The 25,159-nt window shown below is 39.7% G+C and overlaps 1 protein-coding gene across 7 annotated transcripts in view; it reads left to right on the forward strand.

Annotated features, from left to right (window-relative positions):
- The window catches only part of ptprt (protein tyrosine phosphatase receptor type T), a 1,424,809-nt gene that overhangs the window by 589,531 nt on the left and 810,119 nt on the right, over positions 1 to 25,159 (forward strand). For all 7 annotated transcript variants that reach the window (XM_043710562.2, XM_043710557.2, XM_043710558.2 and 4 more), the window contains one exon: positions 13,041 to 13,156. In XM_043710562.2, coding sequence (XP_043566497.1) covers positions 13,041 to 13,156 — 116 coding nt within the window. The remainder of the gene's footprint in view (positions 1 to 13,040; positions 13,157 to 25,159) is intronic.

The raw sequence follows: 25,159 nt of genomic DNA on the forward strand, positions 1-25,159 counted from the left end.
ATCTCCTCAATGTTCCCCGGTGGGATTTAGTTAGTTTAGTTTAGTTGTTCTAAGAACACAGTGTAACAGTGCATCCATTCATATGTTTCTGTAAGAGTTGTAATGAATATGACAATTCTGGGGGAGAGAAGAAACTGGCCTTGCAAGAAGTCTTCCTATGTAATAAAATTTTCCTTTGAAAGCCAAAAGGGAGTAAAACTAGACTTGTGCAATGATGCAAATCAGATGGTATCACTTGACATACAACACTGGCCAAGGGTCAACTCAATTGGCTTCAGTAGGACTCTATAACCTCCAACAGTTGACTAGAAGTGATTCTGTCGGTTTACATTATCTCCCAGATCTAACTTCACCCTCAAATACTGTACCAATCCTATTTCTGCAGACGTTTGGTATAAGTGGAAACAATCTATTTTGATAGCGATCTCAGGAGATTCTGTTTTCAATCTCCACCAAATATTTGCTGAGGTAGACCCTGGGGAAGGGAAAATATAAACAGCTTGCAATCTGTCTCTGAAGGAAGCTTTCATTGTCAATTGAATCCCTATTGACAGAATCCCTTGCTGTAACTGAAATTGTGCAATCAAACTTCATGGCTAGTGGATCTCCTGATAATTTGGATGAAGACTCCCTCAATCCTCTTATTTTTGATATAAAGCTTTGGCTCAGAGAAGATTAGCAAGAAATGTTGCTTTTATTCAGTAAATATTGGAAACTTAGTAGAAAACAATTGATGTACTTTGCGGCAGTTATATTATTGTAAACAGTAACGACAAAACCTGGTGTGAGAATTCAGATGACAAAAAGACTGTGAAATGGAGAATAATCATCTTCACTGGACATAGATTCAGAACTAATCAAAATAAAATCAAGATAAATGTTTATAATCAGTATAGCTGATGAATAAAGGAGGAACATGAACATTTCAATGTTCTATTAAAAAACTCCCAGTGGGTCCATAAACTACTTCCACAGTGAAAGGCTAAATCTATTGCATAAATAACATCCATATGATGAGAAATATTTGAGCATATTTGTTCAGTTATTCATACTAAATGAAGTACTTAACCGGCCTAAGGTAAAATCTGAACACTAATCTTCCTTTAATTTACTCACCATTAAAAGTAGAATATTGCTGAAGAACAACACATGCTTTGAAGCTTTCCCACTTGCAATCATTAGAACAGAATTACATTGGATGGCACAGTGGTTAGCACTGCTGCCTCACAACTCAGGGCTCCAGATTTGATACCAGCCTTGGGCAACTGGCTGTGTGGAGTTAGCACATTCTCGCCCCACCCCCTGCCGTCCGTATGGGTTTCCTTTGGGTGGTCTAGGTTCCTCCCACAGTCCAAAGATGTGGAGGTTAGGTGGGTTAGCCTTTGTGAAAATCCATGCAGATTATGGGGATGGGGTGGGGGTTGGGACTGGGTGGGATTCTCTTCAGAGGTCAGTGCAGACTGGATGGGCTGAAGGGCCATCATGAAATTCTATGATTCTCCATGCAAATCTCAAAGGGAACCATTCCTTTGGCTCTTTCATTGACAATATAATCCCACTTTCAATCATGCTGTCCAAAGGAGATTTTGCTTTTCCCATTGAAGGATGAGCAATTTTCCTTGCAGCATACAAGAAGGCTTTAGCATCTGCTGGCAGAGTAATGTGATAGTCCTGCCTCAATTTGCCTCCACATTTAGTATTGATATTTTTGCTGAAATCTCTCCAGTTTTCATTCTGAGGTACTGGATCCACCCTCTCCAAAAGACTTAGATTAACATTGTTCATCCAATTTCTATTTAACAATGTAATATTATGGGTCCTCACTAGATATAGTATTTCATTGGTATTTCATCCTTTGTGACTGAGCTTCACGATGATTTGGCCACACCCCTGAAGTTCTATGCCTCCTGAACTTTGGAGTTTTAATATAGCTGGTCTGACTCTCAGTTCGACAATGACAAGCTGTAGGCCAACATTGAAACAGCTGTTCCTGTTTCAAGTTTAAATACTGTTTCAAATCCTTGGACCTTCAGGTTGATGCTCCAGAAGCTGTTTTGACTTCCTTTTACCGTCCTGAGGTGTCTTTACTTGGTGTTCTATATCTTTAATTTGAATTTTTTTTCTGTGTTGTTGGATGTCCGTGTCTCTGGAAATGTTCCTTTTGTTCAAGCGTTCTTTCATTTTTGTGTTGCAGTTGATGTTAATCAACTAGCAATATTTTCCAAATACTCAACTGGCCACATGTATAGGACTCGGTTCTACCTGTTGGAAACAAAAACAGAAATTACTGGGAAAACTCAGCAGGTCTGGCAGCACTTGTGGAGGAAAATTAGAGTTAAGATTTCCGGTCCAGTGATCCTTCTTCAGAACAGAAACGGTTCTGAAGAAAGTTCACTAGGCCTGAAACGTTAACTCTGATTTCTCTCCACAGATCTTTTGTAATTCATTTGTGGTATGAGGGCATCACTGACTAGGCCAGCATTTATTGTCCATCCCAAATTGCCAAGAGGACAGTTAAGAGTCAATCACATTATTGTGGGTCTAGAATTACATGTAGGCCAGAACAGGTAAGAATGGTGGTTTCCTTCCCTAAAGGACATTAGTGAACTAGATTGACAGTGGTTTCATAGACACTTAATCCCAGATATTTTTTAAATTGAATTCAAAGTCAACCATCTACCATGGCAGCATTTGAACCCAGGGCTGCACAACATTACCAAGGTCTCTGGATTAACAGCCCAGTGATAATACCACTAGGCCATCACTTCCCCTGCGGGGGAGGCTGTAAGATGCTGCCAGACCTGCTGATGTTTCCCAGCAATTTCAAATTTCTGTTTCTAATTTCCAGCATCTGCAGTTCTTTCAGATATTTTTGTGGGATATTTGTTATGCTTATAATTCTGAGTCGAGTCACATCTTGTACAACCTGATCTGAACAATCATGTTGATTCCTGCTCTCTTTTTGGCTGGTTTTTGGGAGGGTAATAGGCCATCTTACAGGCTACCAAATTGACATTATTAGAACAATCTCTATTGTTTCTTCACATTACCAGCTAATTTGGGGCCCTGATTTCTGCCCGTGTTGTGAACAGGATTGCTACTTTCGCTGTTTAATCCTCCTTGGATTAGAAAAAATCTGACAATCTCTCATTCCTCATCCCAATTACTATAAATTGTCTGATTAATTCATCCTTCAGATCTACCTACCCATAATATTGCTTTTAAATCTACGAAAGAGGCTACTGTCGCTTCCATCAGTGCTCAGATTGCTAATTAAATCTCACCCATTTTATATAAGAAAAATAATTTTGGGTGAAAGTGCATGCAAAATACTTTAATCAATGCTTCACGCTCCTTAGTACTTTCTTCCATGCTTACCAGAGCATTAGTTAATGGAGTGACTATATGTAAGAATGTGGCTCAGTGGTTAGCACTGCTACCTCATGGCACCAGGATCCCTGGTTCAATTCCAGCCTCAGGTGACTGTCTGTGTGGAGTTTACACATTTTCCCTGTGTCTGTGTGGGTTTCCTCCTACAGTCCAAAGCTGTGCAGGTCAGGTGAATTGCACATAGTATTAGGTGGGGGTTGGTGTGGACTTGTATAATGTTGCTCTCTCGTGCAGGCCTGACCTACTTTTCAAGGACATTTCAGAAATAATTACCGTTAATCGATCAATTCAAACTAGAGGCTACTTCAATTTTACAAATTGAAGCCAAATCCAATGGTCAGACACAGACAGAATATGAACTTGCATGTTGCTCTCATTATATCAGTGCTTCACCAATCTTGATCCAAGTTTTACACACCCTCTCCACCATCACCATCACTATGGTGGATAGGAGGTGGGAAACATCATACAATTGGGCACCACTGTCGGTATTCTTGGTGCCTACCCGTTTTTAGAACATAGAACAGTACAGCACAGGAACAGTCTCTGGCCTACGATGTTGTGCTGAACATGACGCCAAACTAAACTAATCCCTTCTGTCTGCCTTTAGTCTGTATCCCGCCATTCTTTGCATATTCATGTGTTGATCTAAAAGCCCATCTAATGCCACTATCGTATCTGCCTCCACCATCACCCCTGGGAGACCATGCCAGACATCTATCACTCCCTGTGTTAAAAAGAAACTGCTTCTAACATTTCCTTTGAACTTTCCACACTTGCATGAAATGCATGTCACCACCCCCCCAACCCCCCCCCCCGCCCCCCCGCCCCCCCCCCCCCCCACTCCCCCCAAGTCAACATGGATCCCATGAATCTTGTTGTAATGCTACAAGCAATGAGGAAGTTCTGGGAGACCTACTCATCCCTATGCCAACTGAGGCCCTTCATTTTTATTAATTAATTGAATTCAGGTTCCACCAGCTGCCATAATGTGATTTGAAGACATGTTGCCAGAGCATTAGTCTCGCCACTGCATTCCTGGACTGTGCACCAAATAGGTGGCACTGACACTTGCCATATCATCCTTATTCTGATCCTCTGCTGCAGCTGATTTTACCCAGTGTTCTGATCACTGAAAGTTTGGAACACATTGTTATTCTATGGAAAGTGGAGAGAGATTTAAACTGCAAGGTAAAATATATTCACTTTGATCACTGGTTGACAGCAACATCTTTGTGCTACTGATCCTGGTGAATTTCTGAGGAGTTTTGCCATGCTTCTTGGAGCTCATTTGGTTAGGAGCGAGGGTAAACCAATCTTTTCACACTGTAACAGCTGTACTTCGAGTCACCAGCTTTGCTTTTCATGCTTCCTATTATTTGATATATTTCTAAATTGCCTTATAAATAAAATGCCCCACTTAGTCAAAGTACAATTTTAAGAAAACTGAAATCAAATAGAAACGTACGCTAGATACATTGGACTGGACTACCTTAACCAACATATGGTATATTACAATTTATTAGAAGTTATTTACTGGAAATTAAATCACTGATACCATTGTTTAAACATTTGTGAACTCTTGCTATACTTTCCTTTTTCTTATTCTTTATAACGAATTTTGCCATACATCAGAATATAGGCAGATGAGATCTCATCTGCCTATGTCTCATTATGACTGTCTTTATAAATAAACTCAAACAGCAAATGCATGTGAGTTACAGGACACAAAAAGGCATTTGAATTTTTCATGACCGTCAATTTTGGACAATGGAATATAAAACTGAAACAAGAGTAATGCTTTGAAGATTTAACAATTCTATGTTTGAAGCAATAATGCAATCCTCAGGAAATTTTTCAAACCTTATGATATAGGCTGTGTATTTCATGAAAATGTCATGTCAGAAAGAAAGATTTATGTCTCACTTGAAGTTGGAAAGGAATACATATACAGAATTGAACACTTTGTCTGATGAGTCCATTAAATGGAACAAAAAGCTAATGGAGAATTAGATCTTATGCTCCAACACTGCACTGGCAGGCATGAAGGTGGAGGAGAATGTACAATCCAGTGGATAGCCTTCCAACACCACCCACAATCCTGTCCCTATCCTATCTGATGTATTACAAGAGCTGGACAGATAAGTGCATGGATGTGGCAGCCATTAAGAGAGTTTTCTTAACCAAAAGAGCAGCTCTGGATCATTATCACATTTCATGTGACTTATTGTTGCCTTCTCCCTGACAGCCCAGGAAGTTGCTTTAACATGGACCTTGACACAAGTAAAATCCAGCAGTGACCTGGAGACTCTCTAATTCATTTCATGCAATTGCCAGTACCTCGTATGGCACAAAGGAAACTCTAATTAAGGTAGAATGTCAATGGTAGTCTTCACTGAACAATGTTTTCTTGTCATTCTCGGTTGCAACACCAACTAATCTCACCAAGGTGGCTTCAAAGAAGAGATACAATTACAAGTTATCCAACATATTCAGCAAATCTCATCCTCTCCCCTATAACTGCCTTTTCAGCATGGAAACATAGCAAAAGGACTGATTGACAAACCCATTCATGTGCTTGTTACTGAAGAAGTTCTTGTACTGGTCAGTGTCCCATCTAAATACCTTCAGTGCTGATGGTACTGAATGAGAATATAAAGGCATATCTGTACATCAATCCAAGAGCACTTAACAAAATCCGCAAATAGGGTATGAAACCAGAGATAATGCTTGTCTGAATTAGCAAATTTACAGCATGAATACTGTTACGGACCAGACCAAACCCCTTTAAAATATATGAAGAAGTTAGTGAGACCCCAACGTTTTCTTGTTTTCAAAGACAAGTGTAAGATGTTGTGTTCTGTATATAATTTGACTGGTCAAACAACCAGGCTTGAAGAAAAACAGATTTTATTCTTACTCTATAGGTAAAATACAAACAAAAGAATGAAGGATTAGAATAACAACTCTATTGGCAAACTTAACAGGTTATTTAACTTTTGAACAGCAACTGTTCCAGTATAGTAACATCCCATAAACACACCCTTAGCAAAGGCAAATTCAGTAAAATCGATTACCTCCCATCCAATTTTAGCAGCAAGAAAGGAACACCAGCTTTTACCTGTAACAGAGTGAGGAATAATAGCTTCCACATCCAGCTTCAAGACCCCAGCAATTACTGAAAGCTAAAATGAAAATCCTGGTTCTATGGGAACTTGACCCCATCTATTTGTGCTGCTTCTATTGTTTCAGTGCTTTAAAAAAAAATCCCAAGGCCTCACAAACTGTTTACTTCATTGGCTTGGAACTGACCACTTATCACCTCTGTCTCAACTTCATTTTAAAAAAGGACAAAATACACCTCTTAAAGCCAAGTATCATCACAATGCAAAATGTGGACTTAATCTCATCTAATAGATGAAGAACAATTTTCTGTTGACTGCTTTCTTGACCATTTTTGGATGATAGGGATCATTATTCATTCATTTTAGAATCTGTCCAACCTCAGAGCAATTTCAGAGAAGACCTGCATAGGCACTGTCAAGTGGTCTCTGTGCTGGCGTATAATATTTAGTTTTGTGAGACAGGATCATAATTGGTAAGTGAAAACACTATTTGAAGAACTGCCAGCAAAACGATAATGAAGTGAACAAGGATAAAATGATGTTTTAAGTAGAAGACACAATAAGTTTGGATTAATGTCTAATTGTGGACTAAAAACTAAATTCAACTCACGCTAGATGAGAAGCAAAATAAGGAATTCTTGGAAAACCTGATTATTTAAAACAGTTTGCTTCTACATTTCTGTGACTTACTGAAGAAGGAAGTCAAATTTACAAAAGGACTGACACCATGGGAAATGTCTAGGTGAAGTTTAAAAAAAAAAATTCAAGTACCAGTGCTAAAATGCTTCAACATTGATAAAAATATAGCTTTATAATAGAAGGCCATGGTATAGTCATTTTGGTACTAGACCAGTATTCCTAAGAAGTTTAAGTCCCACTAATATAGATGGCCATAATTGAATCCAATAAATCCTGTTATTTGAGAGGTAATACCAAAGAAGGAACATTGACAATAAAGGCCCCTGAACACGTTCATTAATAGCCTCTAGGGACACTCCTATGCATGACCCAATTTGCATGCAGTTGGTCCTTAGCGATTGTTTTACAATTGATGGTTGTGAATTTCATAGTAAATCAATTTGTTCTAAAACAGTTGTATTACAGCATAATTTAAGACAGATTTGGCACTATTCCATACATTCCAAGAATTATTTCCTTTTCAAGAAAAAAATCATCAATATCAACTTCTGGCTTACACAGCAAACATATTAGTTGTTGAAATTGAAAGAACTCTTCAGAAACCAAAACAAAATGTTTGGAGAAACTCAGCAAGTCCGGCAGCATCTGTGGAGAGAAAGCAGTTAACGTTTTGGGTCCAGTGACACTTCTTCAAAACTGAAGCAAACCAACTTCTGAAAGTGACAACAGTGAGTGAAGTGAAGAAGATGCTCTCCAGAAAAGCCAAACAAATTCAGTTCTGCAAGAAATCTGTGACTCCAAGTGGAACAGAGTAATCTATGGATATCTTGCAAACCAACATTCCAAGCACAGGCTTGTCACCACAGTTGGCCATGCTTTTCAATATTAGAGATCAACAAACCAGTTGAAGTAATATAGAAGTGGGATCAGGTAGTTATACCACACTGCATGATAACAGACAAAAATGCATATGGATCACGAGAATATATTAGGATTCATATTTATCTCCTGTGAGAGTTAATGTGCTAACCCTTTGAACCAGTTGTATGGACACATTTTATTCAGATGTGATAAATGCTAGGAGTTCCAAGCTAAATGGAACAACAAACAGCTTATTGGTCAGCAAATCACCATAGTTTTGAAAATGTTTAAAGTTGGTGGCAGAAATCGATGGAAGATATTATAATTTGTTTAACACAATTTTACCAATATGGCAAGTCTATCCATCGCACAGCAAATCAACTTCTCAAAGTGGCAATAGTAAGTGGGGTAAAGGAAAAGTTCTAACCCAGAAAGGCTAAACAAATACAGTTCTACTGGAAATCTACAAAAAAGCCTCCTGTGTTTGGAGGGAAGAAATGATCAAACTTCAGTCACAGAGAAAAGGGGAATGGATACAACTACCAATACAAGAGCAAGAGGATATTTGGTTATGCCATGCCAGAATTGAAAATGGGAAGGTGCGTTGGGAAGAATCAGAGTCATCAGTAGAAAAACCAAAACAAAGCCATTCTTTGTGGAATTGCCTGAGAGTCTGACCATTACAACATGAAATGAGTACAACTACTTAGTCAGTCTAGACAATCTACTGCTGCAATTGAAGAAAAGAATAAAGGTCAGTGATAAATCAGTAAATCAGCTATCAAACATCCTTTGATTGAAAAGACTCCTGTCAATACCGGTAATGGAAAACAATTTTCAAAATTGGTCTAACTTGCTTCTAATGTAAAATTTGAGAAGTCCTATGACTATTTCCTTTGATCTGGAAATATTTGTATGGTTGATAGCTGTCTTGTTGTTGACTGATCAGCTCTCTTTGGATTCAATGTTAAACATTTGAAACAATTCCATTCTCAGTTTCTTGTCAACTGAATTTGTTTTATTAAAGTGTTAGAGTTAGAAATTATAAGATTAGGAGAATTTTTACATTCATACACCGAAGTTCTACTCTATTCTCTCCTATATTGATATTTGGGATCAAGAATCTCACCAATGACGCTGCTGGACTGAGATTAATTGAACCTAAAGATAGTCACACTCTGCATTTAGAGCTTTATTTTTCCAGTCATTCGTTGCTAAATATTTTTCATTCCATACATTCCATACCAATCATAGTTTATTATAGTATCTAATTTTACCATAGCAACAACAAATTCTTACACAGATCTCTTTGTTTCCTCCTGAGATCATGCTGTGCTTGCTGGGAAATGGCATCAAAATTTTGAGTTAGTTTTGAAGTCGATTATTTAAAGATAAAAAAAACCTAATATATTCTTAGCATAATTCCTCGCCCTGAAGTAACTATTATTCTGATAACCTGACATCAAATTGTTGTTATAGCAACACAGAATTATTAGGCCTGTGCATGTTCTCTGATTGTTTAGAAACACTACTGGGTCTGGCAGAAGTAGGTGACTGATTCTGAATTTTGATCTACAACCAGGTATCAATTCCCAGCATGCTTACCTGTCAATTTAAAAATGTGCCACATGGATATTTTAAAGTCAGTTTTGACATAAAACACAAATAACCTGTTGACATCTTAGAGAAAGCTAACACATGTGAGGTAATTTTCAATTTAACTAGCTGGGCAGTAATTTGTCATGTAACCCAGTCAATGTTTATTCCATTAAAGGAGACCATCCAAGAGAGGGTCAGAAATTACACCCATGCTTTTTCTTACTATTTTCATCCTTTAAGGTGATGCTGGCCATGCTGATTAACAGGGGTGTTAGGTAGGATTTTGATGCAAAGAAAGATTACTTTCAAGGCCAATTTGTGCCTAAAGATTCTGCTGTCAATAGGACAGAACACATTAGATGATGGAAGAGTTTTTCTTTGTTTATACACAGTTGTTGAAAAGTGAACCACAGAATATCTGCAGTGTTGTTTCAGTTTGTATAAAATTAAGTGAATTACTAGTGTGACTTTAATAAACAGTGGACAGGTAAACAGCATAGGTCACATTTCATGCTGCTAATGATGCATCTTTAAGTTGTAGCATGATGAAACACACAGCTCCCAACACTTAGTACCATCCTTGTTGCTATTTTTTGTCAGACAAAGTGGAGTAAAATGCTGTAAATTTCCAATCTGCCCTTAAGATATTCAGCTTCCTACATTACTGAACAATGAGCAGTGCCATTCTTGTTTGTGTTCCCAGGCTGGCAGAGATAACGAGGTTTCCATGATATTGTAAATGCCATTAAGTGGAATGGGTAAAAAGCATAAAGGTAATAATTGAAAGAAAGAAGTTTGGAGTTACACAAAGTTACTTCCAGAAAGGGAGAAAAGCTGAGAGTATCTCAAAGCTATAGGAGCAACTAAAAATTTTATATGCAAGAGAGGAGCTTCATATAAGAACATTAATCTTAGAGACACAGAGCTTGCAGAGTGTTGGGTCTGAGAGCTGCAGATGATAGAACTCTCTCAGTGAAGAAATGTTATTGACATGGAGAGGATATCAGTATGAATTTTCGAACAAACTTGAAGATTTCAATTATGTAAAATAAATGAGGAAGAGAGTGTCCTGAATATTTAGGCTATAGGAGAGCAAGGAAACATTATTCTATAAAGTTCGTATTGGTTTCAGGATTGGCAACAAGTCTGAGGAGTTAATGATAATTTTCATTTTTTAATAAGTAAATATTACCCTGAAATAGATAATATGAAATGACAAATGTTGCTTTGTAATAACATAATTGTTGATCAGCTCCTCTGCATCTGTATCCAAGACAAATTGTCAAAACAGTGTAGTCTAGATAATTTCTGAAGTAACACATTTTAGTCCTGATATAACAAATAACAAATTTGTATATTTTGCCATCATAACTGATACTATAACCCATATACTTCTCTTTTTTTAAAAATGGATGTGTAATTCTATTAAAATTACAGAAGAAATTTCATATGAATATAACAGACAATAATATAACCAGGATGTGATTTTATTGGTTGTATTAATTTCTAATTTTGTATATTTTCTCTAATCTTTTAAAAATCTTGGAAAAATGATTTTCTTTGCTTATTAATTGTACTTTTCCTCCTATCGCCTTCTTGCTCCCATTAGGTTACGTCAGCTTTTAATAAAAAGACAATTTTTAAAAATTGGAGTTAGTTTAGGTCTGGTGGATTTACAATTAAACTCCTTCACTGTTGATCTCTCCAAGATCCTAGTACCCTGACCAAACAGTCAATAATAATAGACTAGAGCTCACAAATCATACTTGCTCTCAGAATTTCTTTGGAAGTTGCAGTGATTAGAAATCAAAGCTACATAGCATCCTACGCACTTCTCTTCTTTGTTGCACACCCACTTCAACCTCTAATCCTACTGCCTGACTTATTGTGGGCGGCACGGTGGCACAGTGGTTAGCACTGCTGCCTCACAGCGCCTGAGTCCGGGGTTCAATTCCCGCCTCAGGCGACTGACTGTGTGGAGTTTGAACGTTCTCCCCATGTCTGCGTGGGTTTCCTCCGGGTGCTCCGGTTTCCTCCCACATTCCAAAGATGTGCAGGTCAGGTGAATTGGCCATGCTAAATTGCCTGTAGTGTGAGGTAAGGGGTAAATGTAGGGGTATGGGTGGGTTGCGCTTCGGCGGGTCGGTGTGGACTTGTTGGGCTGAAGGGCCTGTTTCCACGCTGCAATCTAATCTAATCTAATTCCCACTTCCCCACCTTATCATCCCCAAACAAGAATTAGAATTTGAAGAAATGAGATGCCAACCTTGTTAAAAATGAGTTTTCAGTCTCACGTAGATTGTTTGGCAGTAATTCAATTACATTTGAAGGAAAAGACTATAAACATTTTCTGACTAGTTTAGCGTGTATCCAACATCGATATTTGCTTATTTTGGAATGTTACAGTGAATGTTCCAGAGCAACAGGGCAAATTTCACAGGAACATCCTGATTTCTGCATTAAAGTACTCTAATGTAGTAATCTGAGTTTATAATCTGATTTATTCTTGAACAGCATTTATGCTGATACACCCTGCATTATTTATATTGCAAAATTTGGCCTTTTTTATGATACTGGTGTGATGTTCTTAATCATTAATCAATTTGAACTTTCCTAGGATCATGAAAAATTACCTACAGCTGATTATTACATATCTATGGTTAGATCCATTTTAGTTGAAAAATGTGGTGCTGGAAAAACACAGCAGGCCAGGCAGCATCCGAGGAGCAGGAGAATCGACATTTCAGGCATAAGCCCTTCTTCAGGAATGAGACTTATGCCCGAAATGTCGATTCTCCTGCTCCTCGGATGCTGCCTGGCCTGCTGTGTTTTTCCAGCACCACATTTTTCAACTCTGGTACTCCAGCATCTGCAGTCCTCACTTTCTCCTAGTAGATCCATATTAATTTGAGCTGTATGTGCAAGATTCCTGGCAAACTTGCACAGTTTTAATGGCTGATTTGGTGAAACTCTAAAGACATTCCAGGCATTTCAGAGTGGATTGGGAGCTCAGTGGTTAGCACTGCTGCCTCACAGCACCAGGGACATGGGTTTGATTCCAGCCTCAGGCAACTGACTGTGTGGAGTTTGCACATTCTCCCCGTGTCTACATGGTTTTCCTCTGGGTGCTACGGTTTCCTCCCACAATCCAAAGATATGCAGGTCAGGTGAGTTGGCCATGCTAAATTGCACGTAGTGTTCAGGGATGTGCAGGTTAGGTGCATTAGTCAGGGGAATTGTAGAGTGGTGGGGTAGGGGCATGGGTCTGGGTGCGTTACTCTTCGGAGGGTCAGTGTGGACTTGTTGGGCCTAATGGCCTGTTTCCACACTGAAGCGATTCTGTGAAATAGCTTTAACCAAATAAGGTCATTATTGTACTGGGATTGCCAACTGATTGTTCTTGTTACTTTGTGAATTTCTTTTTAGGGAAAGCCCCTCATTTCCTTCGGCTACAGAACGTGGAGGTGAACGCAGGACAAAATGCCACATTTCAGTGTATCGCAGGTGGGAAGTGGTCCCAGCATGACAAGTTATGGTTGCAGGTTTGTATTTGGTTCTTTTCAGATATTTTGAAAAAAAAATCAGTTATTTCTTTCAAATGTTTAAATTGTGGCACATTTTAAAAGGCTACCTGTAGGACCTAGAAGGGAGCACAAAGCGGTGATGTTCTTTTGTGCTGTTTTTCTTTTGCTTTGTTCCCTTGTGTCACACCGACCTGAGCATCAATGGGATGTAGTTCAGTAAGTAATGCCATTAGATCTTCCTCCAAATTGAAAACTACATTTTTTTTTTCAGATGCTTAAGAGAGAGAAACTCTTTTTCTTTTGTCTCTAATGAACCAATTTGACAAGTATACTTGCTATAGAGAATCGATGATGAAATAAGGTCTTTTTACTCTTCAAAGGATTTTTAAAGATTTTCCTAGACTTCTTTCAGAGTGGCCAACCTGGGAATCATTATCACCTCTCTGTTGATATTGAACAATTTAAAATGAACTAGTTCCTTCTTCAATGAAACTGAAGCTGTTTTCTGCACATTTTTCACTTACCCCTGGTTGTGGAATGGATTCAACAGAAGGTACACAATCCCATGAATGAGACCCTTAAATTCAATTCTGCAGTTAGATTCATGTCATGTCCACAGTCAAGTATTTTGTTAATATGATATTATTTACATGGAAAATTAACCCAATTGAATCTGTAAAGAAAAATCTACAAAAATGAATTAATATAGCATATTTCACAAGAACTAAAATCATTCAATATTTCTTGAAGTGGAGTAATACAAAGAACAGTATTGTGCAGGAACAAGCCCTTTGCCCCACCAAACCTGCATGTTACATGATGCCTGTCAGAACTAAAAGCCTTTTGCCTCAACACAGTTCAAATCCCTCTATTCCTTATCTATTCATGTAGCTATCTACTTCTACCACCTCCTCTCGCAGCTCATTCCAGGCGCTTTCCACCATCTGTATAAAAAGACTTGCCTCTCACATTTCCTTTAAAGTTACTCCCTTTTACCTCGAACCCATGTTCCCAAGTAATTGAATATTTCTAACCTGGGAAAAATATCTCTGACTATCTATTCTACCCAGGCTTCTCATAATTTTGTAAACTTCTATCAGTTTTCCCCCCAGCCTTTGACATTTAAATGAAAACAAACCAATTTTGTCCAATCTCTCCTGATAGATAACACCCACCAAAGCAGGGAACATGCTGGTAAACGTTTTCTGTACCTTCTCCAAATCCTTCTGATAATGTGGCAACCAGGACTGTATGCAATATTCCAAATGTGGCCTAACTAAAGTTCTATGCAGTTGCAACATGACTTGCTAATTTTTATACTGTGCCCCAACTGATGATGACAAGCATGCTATACGCTTCTTGACCAACTTATCCACTCCTGTTGACACTTTCATGGAATTGTGGGCCTGTCTGCCTTCATCTCGCTGCATGCTAGTGCTAATAATGGTTCTGCCATTTACTATAAACTTTACTCCTGTATTAGACTTATCAAAATGCATCACCTCATATTTGGCTGGATTAAATTCCATCTGCCATTTCTCTGCCCACGTCTCCAGTTTATCTATATCCTGATTAATCCTCTGGTAATCCTCATTACTATCCACAGCTCCCCCTATCTTCATGTCATCTACAAACTTACTAATTACGTATAATTTTATATAACAAGCCACAGGCATCCCTGCACTAATCCTTGCAGAACACCACTTATCACAGATCTTCAGTCAAAGAAATATCCCACCACTGCTACTTGTTGTTATTTATGACTAAGCCAGTTCTGTATCATCTTATCAGCTCATCATGGTTTCCATGTAACTTCACCTTTTGTATCAGCTTGCCATGAGGGATTCTGTCAAAGGCCTTGCTAAAGTCCATGGAGATAACATCTACTGCCCTGCTGTCATCAATCATCTTTGTCACTTCCTCAAAAAACTCAATCAATTTTGTGAGACATGACCCCCCTGTACAAAGCCCTGCTGCCTATGGCTAATTTGTCCATATTTTTCCTGGGGACTTGTCTACCTTAATGGTTTTCAAAATACCCAACACCACCTACTTTTTATATTAACATGCCCTAGAACATACCCAGACTCAGTGACTATGTCCTTCTCCTTTGTGAATGTCAATGCAAATTATCGTCAAGAACCTCACCCACTTCCTCTAACTTGGTGCATAAATTCCCTTCTTTGTCATTGAGTGGATTCACCCTTTCCTTAGCTGCCCTCTTGCTCCTTATATATGTATAAAATGTCTTGGGATTTCTCTTAATCCTGTTTAATGTCATGGCCCCTTTTAGGCCACCAAACTCCTGGTTCTTTCCAGCTTTCTTTATAATCTTCGAGGACTCTACCTGTCTTCAATTTCCGAAACCTTACATGTGCCTCCTTTTTCTTTTTGACTAAACTCACAATTTGTCTTGTCATTCAACATTTCCAAATCTCGCCATTCTTATTCTTAATTTTTCACAAGAACAGCTGGTCCTAAACTCTGATCAACTGACCTTTCAAGGATTCCCAGGTGACCAATGTGGATTTACTCTCAAACACTGCCCCCAAACTACATTCCCAAGTTCTTACACAATGTTGTTGTAGATGGCCTTGCCCCCAGTTTAGTACTTTCACCTGAGGGCTACCCTTATCCTTATCGATAAGTAACTTTAAACTTACAGAATTATCGTCACTGTTTCTCAAACACTTCCCCACTGAAATGTTGTCCACCATTTCAGTGGGGAAGTGTTTGAGAAACAGTGACGATAATTCTGTAAGTTTAAAGTTACTTATCGATAAGGATAAGGGTAGCCCTCAGGTGGGCTCATTCCCCTAGCTGGACTATTTACATATCACTTGAAGAAACCCTAATGAATGCACCGAACAAATTCCACTACCTCCCTCCATCTAGGCCCCAGTCAATGCAGAGAAAGTTAAATCCACCCACCATAACAACCCTGAAAACAACAAATGCCAGAGATCAGAGTGGTTCAGGCAGCATCTATTTACACTCGAAATATTAACTTGCTGTCTCTCCATGGATGCTGTCTGACCCATTGTGATCTCCAGCATTTGTTGTTTTCAGTACAGATTCCAGCATCTGCAGTAATTTGCTCCACCTTGACAACCCTATTGCTTTCATATTTTTCCATAATCTGCCCACATATCTGTTCCTCTGTCATCTGCTTGCTGTTTGGAGGCCTGTAGTACAACCCTGTCAAAGTGAATGTACCTATTCCTGACCTCTACGGATATGGCTTCACTGGATGAGCCCTCAGTGCAGCTGTAATATTCTTACTAATGAGTAATGCAATTCTCCCACCTCTTTTACATTCTTCTCTATCTCACCTGAGTTTGGAATCCTGGAGCATTAAGCTGTCAGTCTTGTCTCCCACCTTACAACGTCTCTGTGATAGCTACAATATCATAGTTACGTGTATTAATCCAAGTTCTAAGTTCATCCATCTTATTTGTTGTACTTCTCACATTAAAACAAACACATTTCACAATCCCCGTCCTGCCATGTTCAGTAACCTTTCCCTTTCTGTTCTTCCTCTTAGCCTTACTGGCCATAGTCTCTAACTTCCACTGAGTTATTTCACTTGCTGACCTATTGCTGTTGTTCTTGCCCCAATGCCACACTAGTTTAAACCCTCCTGAGTGACACAATCAAACTTCCGTGCCAGGATATTGGTGCTCCTCCAGTTTAGGTGCAATCCATCCTCCTTGTACAAGTCCCACCTGCCCCAGAAGACATCCCAATGATCCACATAACTGAAGCCTTCCCTCTTAAGCCAGCTGTTTAGCCACATATTAACTCTACTATCTTCTTAAACCTAGCCTCACTGGCATGAGGCACGGACTAATCTCAAGATTACAGCCCTAGAAATCTTGATATTCAACTTACTACCTAATACCCTTTCTTCCTATGTCTTTAGAACTAACGTGTGGCACAACCTCTGGTTGCTCGCCCTCGCTTTTGAGAATTTCTTGCTCAGAGACATCCTTGACCTTGGCACCAGCAAGGCAACACACCATCCTGGAGTCTTATTTACGACCATAGAGATGCCTATCTGTGCCCCTGACTGCAGAGTCCACTGTTACTACTACTTCAATATACTTTGCTCCCGCTATGGTGCTACCATTCTGGCTGATGTTGTTGCCGCCATCCTCTGATAGGCAAATATTTGTCCCCGGACAGTATCCAAAATGGCCGACTTGTTAGGGAGGAGGATAACCAGAGGGGACACCTATACTGTCTGCCTGTCCTATTTGCCTGAACCTTGGGTGTGATCACTTCTCTAAAGCTCCTGTCTATGACACCTTCCATTTCTTGCATGCTCATGAGGATGTCTATTTGTCATTCCACCAATCCATGCAGTCTGACAGAAGCTGCAACTAGTCAGCTTCTTGCAAATATAGCTGTCAGGGATGTTTGAACTGTCTCTGATTTCCCCTATTCCGGTTAAACGCACTACCCTGTTGATCGCCATTGTTACCTGTAGCAACTATCTAATTAAAAATAAATTTCTATTAAATTAATTTACAGCTAACTAGATGGCATTTATCTCTCCACCCTTCAGGCACTCTGCCTGTATTCCTGATGAAGGGCTTTTGCCTGAAACGTCGATTTTCCTGCTCCTTGGATGCTGTCTGAACTGCTGTGTTTTTCCAGCACCACTCTATTCCAGAATCTGGTTTCCAGCATCTGCAGTCATTGTTTTTACCTAGCTAACTAGATGGTCCCTAATGTTAGATTCTCAGTAAAGAATACTAAAGTATATACACTCTGTAAACAGTCTAAGTCAGAGGTGGGGAATCTTTTCATGTTGGAAGGCCGCATTATGTTAGTTGTAATCTAATAAGGCCACATCCAAGAAACTTACATATATTCTTCAAAATTCACATCATTTTGTAAAAATCTAACTACTATGTATGAACTAAAAAAAGAAAAAAAATGCTAATTCTAAAGTTAACTAACATTTTAATGACTTTGTTGTGACTGCTTTTTGTAGGAAAGCATTTGAATATTTGGTTGCAGCATGGAGGTCTGCAGTTTTAGCTGATCCTCTAGATGGGTATCCGTCATTCGTGACCTTAAGGGCGTCTTGATTTTGGTGAAGTAGGAGAATGTAGATTCGCAGCAATACGTGGGGATTATTTTGTTGAATTTTCTTTTACTCTCTGGTATTTTAAATACATTCATTTTAACATTAAAATAAAAATAATAAAGGACTGAAAAAAACATATTAATAAAAAATAAAAGATTTGTTCTGCAAAATTTGTATTCATTCAAAAGACCACACACAATGGCCTAGAAGGTTGCATGCAGCCTTAAGACCGCAGGTTCCCCACCCCTGGTCTAGGTACTACTCTAAATGCATTGGGTGGCATGGTGGGGCAGTAGTTAGTATTGCTGCCTGACAGCGCCAGGGATCTGCGTTCAATTCCTGTCCCAGGAAACTATCTGTATGGAGTTTGCACATTCTCCCCATGTCTGTGTGGCTTCCTCCAGGTGCTCTGGTGTCCTCCCACAATTCAAAGATGTGCAGGTCAAGTGAATTGGCCATGCTAAATTGCCAAGTAGAGGGTAAGGGAATGGGTCTGGGTGTGTTACTCTTCAGAGGATCAGTGTGCACTTGTTGGGCTGAAGAGCCTGTTTCCATACTGTAGGGAATCTAATCAATATCTATGCTATTCTTCCACTCACCTAAATACTACTACTGTAAAAATGTATGGGTATGAAAACTAATGGAAATTGAAGGAAAGAAACAAGAACCGCTTTCCCAGTACTTACCAATCAGGAGCCCTTCGGTCCAAAATGTCATTTTTGAATTTGTGATGTTACAAAGTGCAGCTCCAATAATACTGTTTGTGTAATGGATCCTTTGTCACCCCAGTATAACACCAGCACCTCCACATGACTGAAAATGTAGATGCATGACAACTAATTTGCACACAGCAAGTTCCCTCAAAGGGAAATGTGAGAATAACTGGACACTTGGTTTTTGTGATGTCGATTAAGGAATACATACTGTCCAGTACAGTGAGGGATAACTTTCCAACTATTCTTTGGCATCATGCTGTGAGGTCTTATATGTGTTTAAGAGGACAAATGGGTCCTAGGTTTAATAACTCATCTGAAAGGTGGCACCTTGAATGGTGCAGCTGGAGTGTCTGCCTTGATTTTTAATCTCAGGTCCTTGAACCCATAAGCTTTCAGGAGCTACCAACTGAGCAACATCTGACACAACGTGACAATGGTGATAATTTATTGATGCAAGTTTGATGACCTCTCCATTTTAGGCTTCTAGTTTTATAAAAGTACAAGATTAACCATGCACCACTTGTCAAACAGTTGTTTGCAAATCGTGGAAATTGCATCTATGATATCCTTATGTATGTTCAGAGCATCTTACCATTAACATGCCTTCTGAAATTCAGTCTCCATGTCTCTAATTTGCCTGTCAACTGTCTTTGTAAACCTTAACTTTAAGCCTCAGCTCGGAAAGTAAAATTTTAACAGAAACACAGAAAGTGCTAGAGAAACTCAGCAGGTCTGGCAGCATCCATTTGGAGATAAACAGTGAACACTTCCAGTCCAATATGACTTCTTAAGAACTGAAAGGGATTGGAAAACTTTGTATTTTATAATTTTGACAGAAGTAGGGAGGATTCAAGGAAACAGATGGTACAAAATACAAAGGGATTACTAATTGGGATGAAATAGAAATAGGGATTTAAAACATGTCTAAATTAAGGTGTCGCTAGATGAAATAAGTACAAGTAAATCACTTCTTCATGTGGAAGGTATGTTTAGGGCCTGGGATAGTAAGGAAGGGGATGGGGAATGGGCAAGTTTTTTTAAGGGAGTAAATTTTAATCTTACAAAATGGGTCACGAGTGAAATAATGTTCCTAATTTTCATTCCCAGGTTGGGTGCTTAGAGCCAAGTGAAATTCCAGCTTTGCAAGCACAAATTTTAAAAATGGCCACCTATTCTTTGCATTTTCAGTCTAGTGGAGGGGAGGGGGCTGCGGGGGGGCGGGGTGGGGGGGCAAATGGCTGGAATATAATTTGGGCTAAGCGGCCCAAGAGACTTCTGGCTCCTAACTAATGGGGCGGGTATGCAAGATGGATAACCAGCCTCCACTCTGGCACTGTGATCAACAATTACAAAATAAAGATGGAAACAAGATCTCTCCTGCTCTCACCCATTTCCTGACTTTTCACACTCCATCAAACCAACCCATGTCACCTAAGGTCTAGTACCAACCCCCAGATCCTACCATTCATTTCATGCTCATGTTTGATACTCTAAACATTCCCCAACAATCCATCAGAGCTCCATGCCAATGTATGCACATATACGCATCCCCCACAGCATCCATACCCCTATTGTCACCCTATGCCCATCTACCCATTCCAAAACCACCTAATACCCTATGTTCCCAATCATCGACAAGGACTATCATAGTTGTTAATCCATTCATTTTCGACTCATATACCACCTATGCATCACCTTTTGCCCTATCTTTCTGTTTTGTTCTCTACCTCTTCTATGCTAACTCACCCAGTAACCATTATGGGCATACATCAGGAGTCATGCTGATAGAAAGTAAATTATGGCTTTATTGTTGTTACTATTAAACAATAAACACTCATTGATACAATTTCAAAATTCAATACAAAAAATTCAATTCAATGGGTTCCACTGTGGACTGAATATTATCAGACATCTCCTCTCATTTTTGATCAGTTTCATGCAAGGATTCTCTCTGTGAGGCTTTACCAAGTTTCTCACATTATCTTCCCAAGCTTCCCTCATTAACCACACACCATCCTATGGCAGTCCATCCATTTGATTGCCTCACTTGCCATGGACAGAAATTCTCATCACTGCTGAGAAACCCCAAGATTTCTAGTGCTACTGCCCTTTTAGAAAGCCAACCATGCACTGACATTGACAATCAGTCGTTTTCTGTTCACAGTCCATTCTGGAGAACATAACAAACAGAACAGGTCCTTTATAAAGCATGCAGTCAGCATTCACATCACGTACAAATGATGGTTTGACATAGTCCTTTATACCATAGGACAAGGAGCTGTCCAAGAAAGAGGGCCGTGGAATGCCTCCACAAGGAGCTTTGATATAGAGACCATTCCCCAATGAATGCAGCACCAGACATATTTACCAAGAGATGGTGGGAGATTCTATGTGCAGCATGAGTACTCACACCTTGCCTGAGATCTTCAATTATCTTTGTGCTTTGTGCCCACTAGTGTCAATTTTAAAAGGTCCTCTGTGATTAGTTCTGCCTCACCGAGATGCCTACCTTCAATCTGAAATGGCCAATGACATGGTCAATGTTGCTTATGACTAGTATTTACACTCCACACCAGCTGGACATTTCACATGCACAATACTAATGGTTAGATATGACTTCAACCTGTCCTCTGTGAGTGCAAGATTGATTGGTTTGCCCTTGAAGGGTCCCACCACTCCAAATGGAGTTTACAGGTTGAGACAGCAAAATAGAACTTGACTCCACACATACCAGGTGTGGTCACAGCCATTGCTCATTCACAGTTTGTGTTTCGGAGCTGAGTGAATGTGGAAAGAACAGAGGTTATACCTTGAACAGTGAATCACATGCTCAGCCTGGTCATCAATGGGCCTTCCAAACATCCATGCCCCTTTTAATTTCTGGAATTCCTCGGACAGACCATCGCTGCTGATTCCCACGTGGAGTTGCAACTGCGACTCTAACCCCTACCCTAAGCAATGGCCCTCCAATTCAGTCCTGCCAACCATCTTGATGCACACTCCCTAACATATTTGGCCTTCATTGTGGTTCCCACCAATAGCAGCTCATCAACCTGTTTATATCTCAATCTTCCCACCTTCACTGACTGTGTCTCTCTTCTGCAGCTCTGCTGTATTTAATCTCAAATATAGACTTGCCCCTCATTTCAATCAAAGTAGTGTTTCCTGAGAACTCCTTTGACTTGATGCAGCTCAGCCTCAGGATTGACTGACAAGGACAAACAGTGACAACTGATGACTGACCAGACCGCTAATGATCTCCATGCAGCTCCCTGACTGATGTTATGAGAATCCTCTGACTGGACCTGTAGGACTTACAGTTGCCTACTCCCCAGTGTGTAGTGAGATAGCCCACCACTTCTTGTTACCCAACATAGATGATTGACCATGCTGAAGACTCTGGCCTGTGATTATAAGATGCCCTTTACTGACTGTGCTGTGACCTCCTGACAGACTGCATCTCCTGTTGAATTGATGGAAACTACTCCCCATCAATGTTGAGACATGGCAATTTGGTTGAGGTGTATGCAGTGTGTTTTCCCCATATGCTGCTGGTTCATGCTACAGGTATGAGATTAAATTTGCACTGTACCATTCAATAATGTGTCGACACCATTAACTGCTCACAAATATGTTGAGCTGCGTCACTCTGTGCTAGGCAGGGCAACAAGACTGAGGTACTCATGCTGTGGAAGTAAAAAGCCAATAGACAAGGCAGGGCAGGGATACTGAGAACACTGAAGCATAAAGGTGAGCTGGAGAGGATTGTTGAAATGCAGCCTGATAAATTCCATAAAATGAGTGCCCACTTCCATACGGGATGTCCTGGCAGGAGTATTGCAATGAGAGGTGCTGATGTGCTCTAACATGCAGCGTTGAATTGCAGGCTTTAAAGCTGGTATTTGTCACATGCCAAGGTCTGTGCACTCGCTGCCTATGAGTATGTCCTGATGTGTTGGTACTGGGTGTTTGGAGCAGCTAGCAGGGAGCTGGAGTTGCCAGGTAACCGCTCCGAAATACATCGCAGAACTTGTTGTCATCCAGCGAATGGGAGAATGAGAAACTGCATAAATATGAGGTCAGATGAATTATTAATGAGATGTTAATACATGCTAATACATACAAATAGGTCTCTCACCATGATCTGATGAGAATCTTGTTGTGCTGTTCAACACTTTGTTGGAAAGTAGAACCTCAAGAAACTGTGAACTGACTAATCTGTGATTTTCCCAACTTTCTGTCCACAGCCCACATTGTTCAGAGGCTGGGAAAAATGCATCCATTGAATTTTCTTCAATTTTTGAAAGCAATTATTTTACTTAAATCCTTGATCCCAAAATGAAAACAAACATGTCCATTCTGTTAGCAATTGGAACTGTCCAGCACTAGTTGAGCAATAATCTGCTCATGAATGTTCAGTTCAAGTTCAGGCAGGATAGTCAGCTTCTGACTTCATTATAGCCTTAGTCCAAACTTATGCAAAAGAATTGAATTCAAAGGTGAGTTTAGTGATTGCCCTTGACATCAAGGCACCTTCTGACCGTACATGATATCAAGGAACTGGAATAAGAGATATAATAAGAAAGAGAAAAAGGAGTAGGCTGTTTGGCCCCTCTAGTCTGGTACACCACTCAGTAAGATCATGGCTGATCCGATACTCCTTTTCTGCTCTTTCCTCATAAACCTTGATTCCCCAATTGATCAAGAATCTCTTTATCTCAGTCTTAATTATCTGGTGAGCTGCACAGCTCTGCCCACTCAGCTCTCAACCATCTTAGACAAAGAAAATTGCTCCTTAACTCATTCTTAAATTGGAGCCCTTTATTTTGAGACAATGCCCACCGGTCCTAGACCTTCCCACAAGAGGAAATATCCTTTCAGCATTTATCCTATCAAGCCCCTTAAGAATCCGGTAGGTTTCAATATGGTCACCTCTCATTCTTCTAAACTGTGGGAGTAAAATCCCAACCTGTTCAAGCTTTGCTCATAAGGCAATCCCTCAATGCCAAGGATCATCCTATTGAACTTCTTTGAACTGCTCCAATGAAAGTATATCTTACCTTATATAAAACTGTTTTGTTTTACCTTGGCCAAAATGTGCTCTACAACTTTTGAGTTCAGATCATCTCTCACAAATGTCGTCTTTTTATTTCTTATGAACAGTACTACCCCACCCTCCTGTCTCCCGAAAGGTCAAATATTCCTGAATGTAGGGTTCCCAGATTTGATCTCCTTGTAACCATGTTTCCATAATGGTTCTGACATCATATGAATTTACTTCAATTTGCGCAGTCAGTTTGTCAACCTGATTCAAAATGTTTGGGGCATTAAGATTCAAAGTCTTAAAACTTGTTCTATTGTTGGATTTCCTTACATTCTTATTCCCTGATGCTCTATGACATCTGTACTTTTGTTCTGTTTTCTTGTAACAATCTGCCCTGTCACTAACTTACAATCCTACCTTCTCCTTTACCTCTGATATTCTAATTTTCTTGCAACTGAACCCCCCCTGTCCCCAACCCCAACCAAACCACAATTTAGTTTAAAGCCCTAACTACAGCCCTGGTTATCTACAGCCATTCATCAGGACGCTGGTCCCAGCATGATTCAAGTGGAACCCATCCCATCAGAATAGCTCCCTCCTTCACTGGAACTGATGCTGTTGTCCCATGAATTCAATTCCTTTTCTCCCATGCCAATCTTTGAGCACACGTTTACCTCTTTAATCCTGTTGACCCTGTGCCAGTTTTGCTTGTGGCTCAGGCAGAAATCCAGACATTATTAAATTTTTGCTTCTGCTTTTTAGTTTAGTATCTTGCAGCTCATATTCCCTCAGCACAACCTCTTTCTACCTATATCATTGGTACCTATGAGCCCAGAGGAGATATTCTGAAACCATGCTCCAGACAGGCAAAACAGCCTTTGAGACTCTCGATCCTGACCAGAGAGAACAGTGTCTATTCACCTGATTATACTAACCCCAATGGTTGGTTCCTTGATTACCATAGTGTCAATCACTCCCAGTAGGCTACAGTCCTTCAATTGAATTGAATTGAATCTATTGTCACGTGTACCGAGGCAGCTTTGTCTTGTGAGCAATACAGGCAGATTACAGAGTTAAGTAGCATAGATAAGTAAATAATAGGTAAACAGCGGCAAAAACAAAAACACAGGTACAGGTGAATGTAAAGAGTTTGTGAGTCCATTCAG

The sequence above is a fragment of the Chiloscyllium plagiosum genome, unplaced genomic scaffold (assembly GCF_037043375.1).
Source record: "Chiloscyllium plagiosum isolate Xiang-an unplaced genomic scaffold, Cpla_swu_hap1 HiC_scaffold_15, whole genome shotgun sequence".
NCBI classification, from domain to species: Eukaryota; Metazoa; Chordata; class Chondrichthyes; order Orectolobiformes; family Hemiscylliidae; genus Chiloscyllium; species Chiloscyllium plagiosum.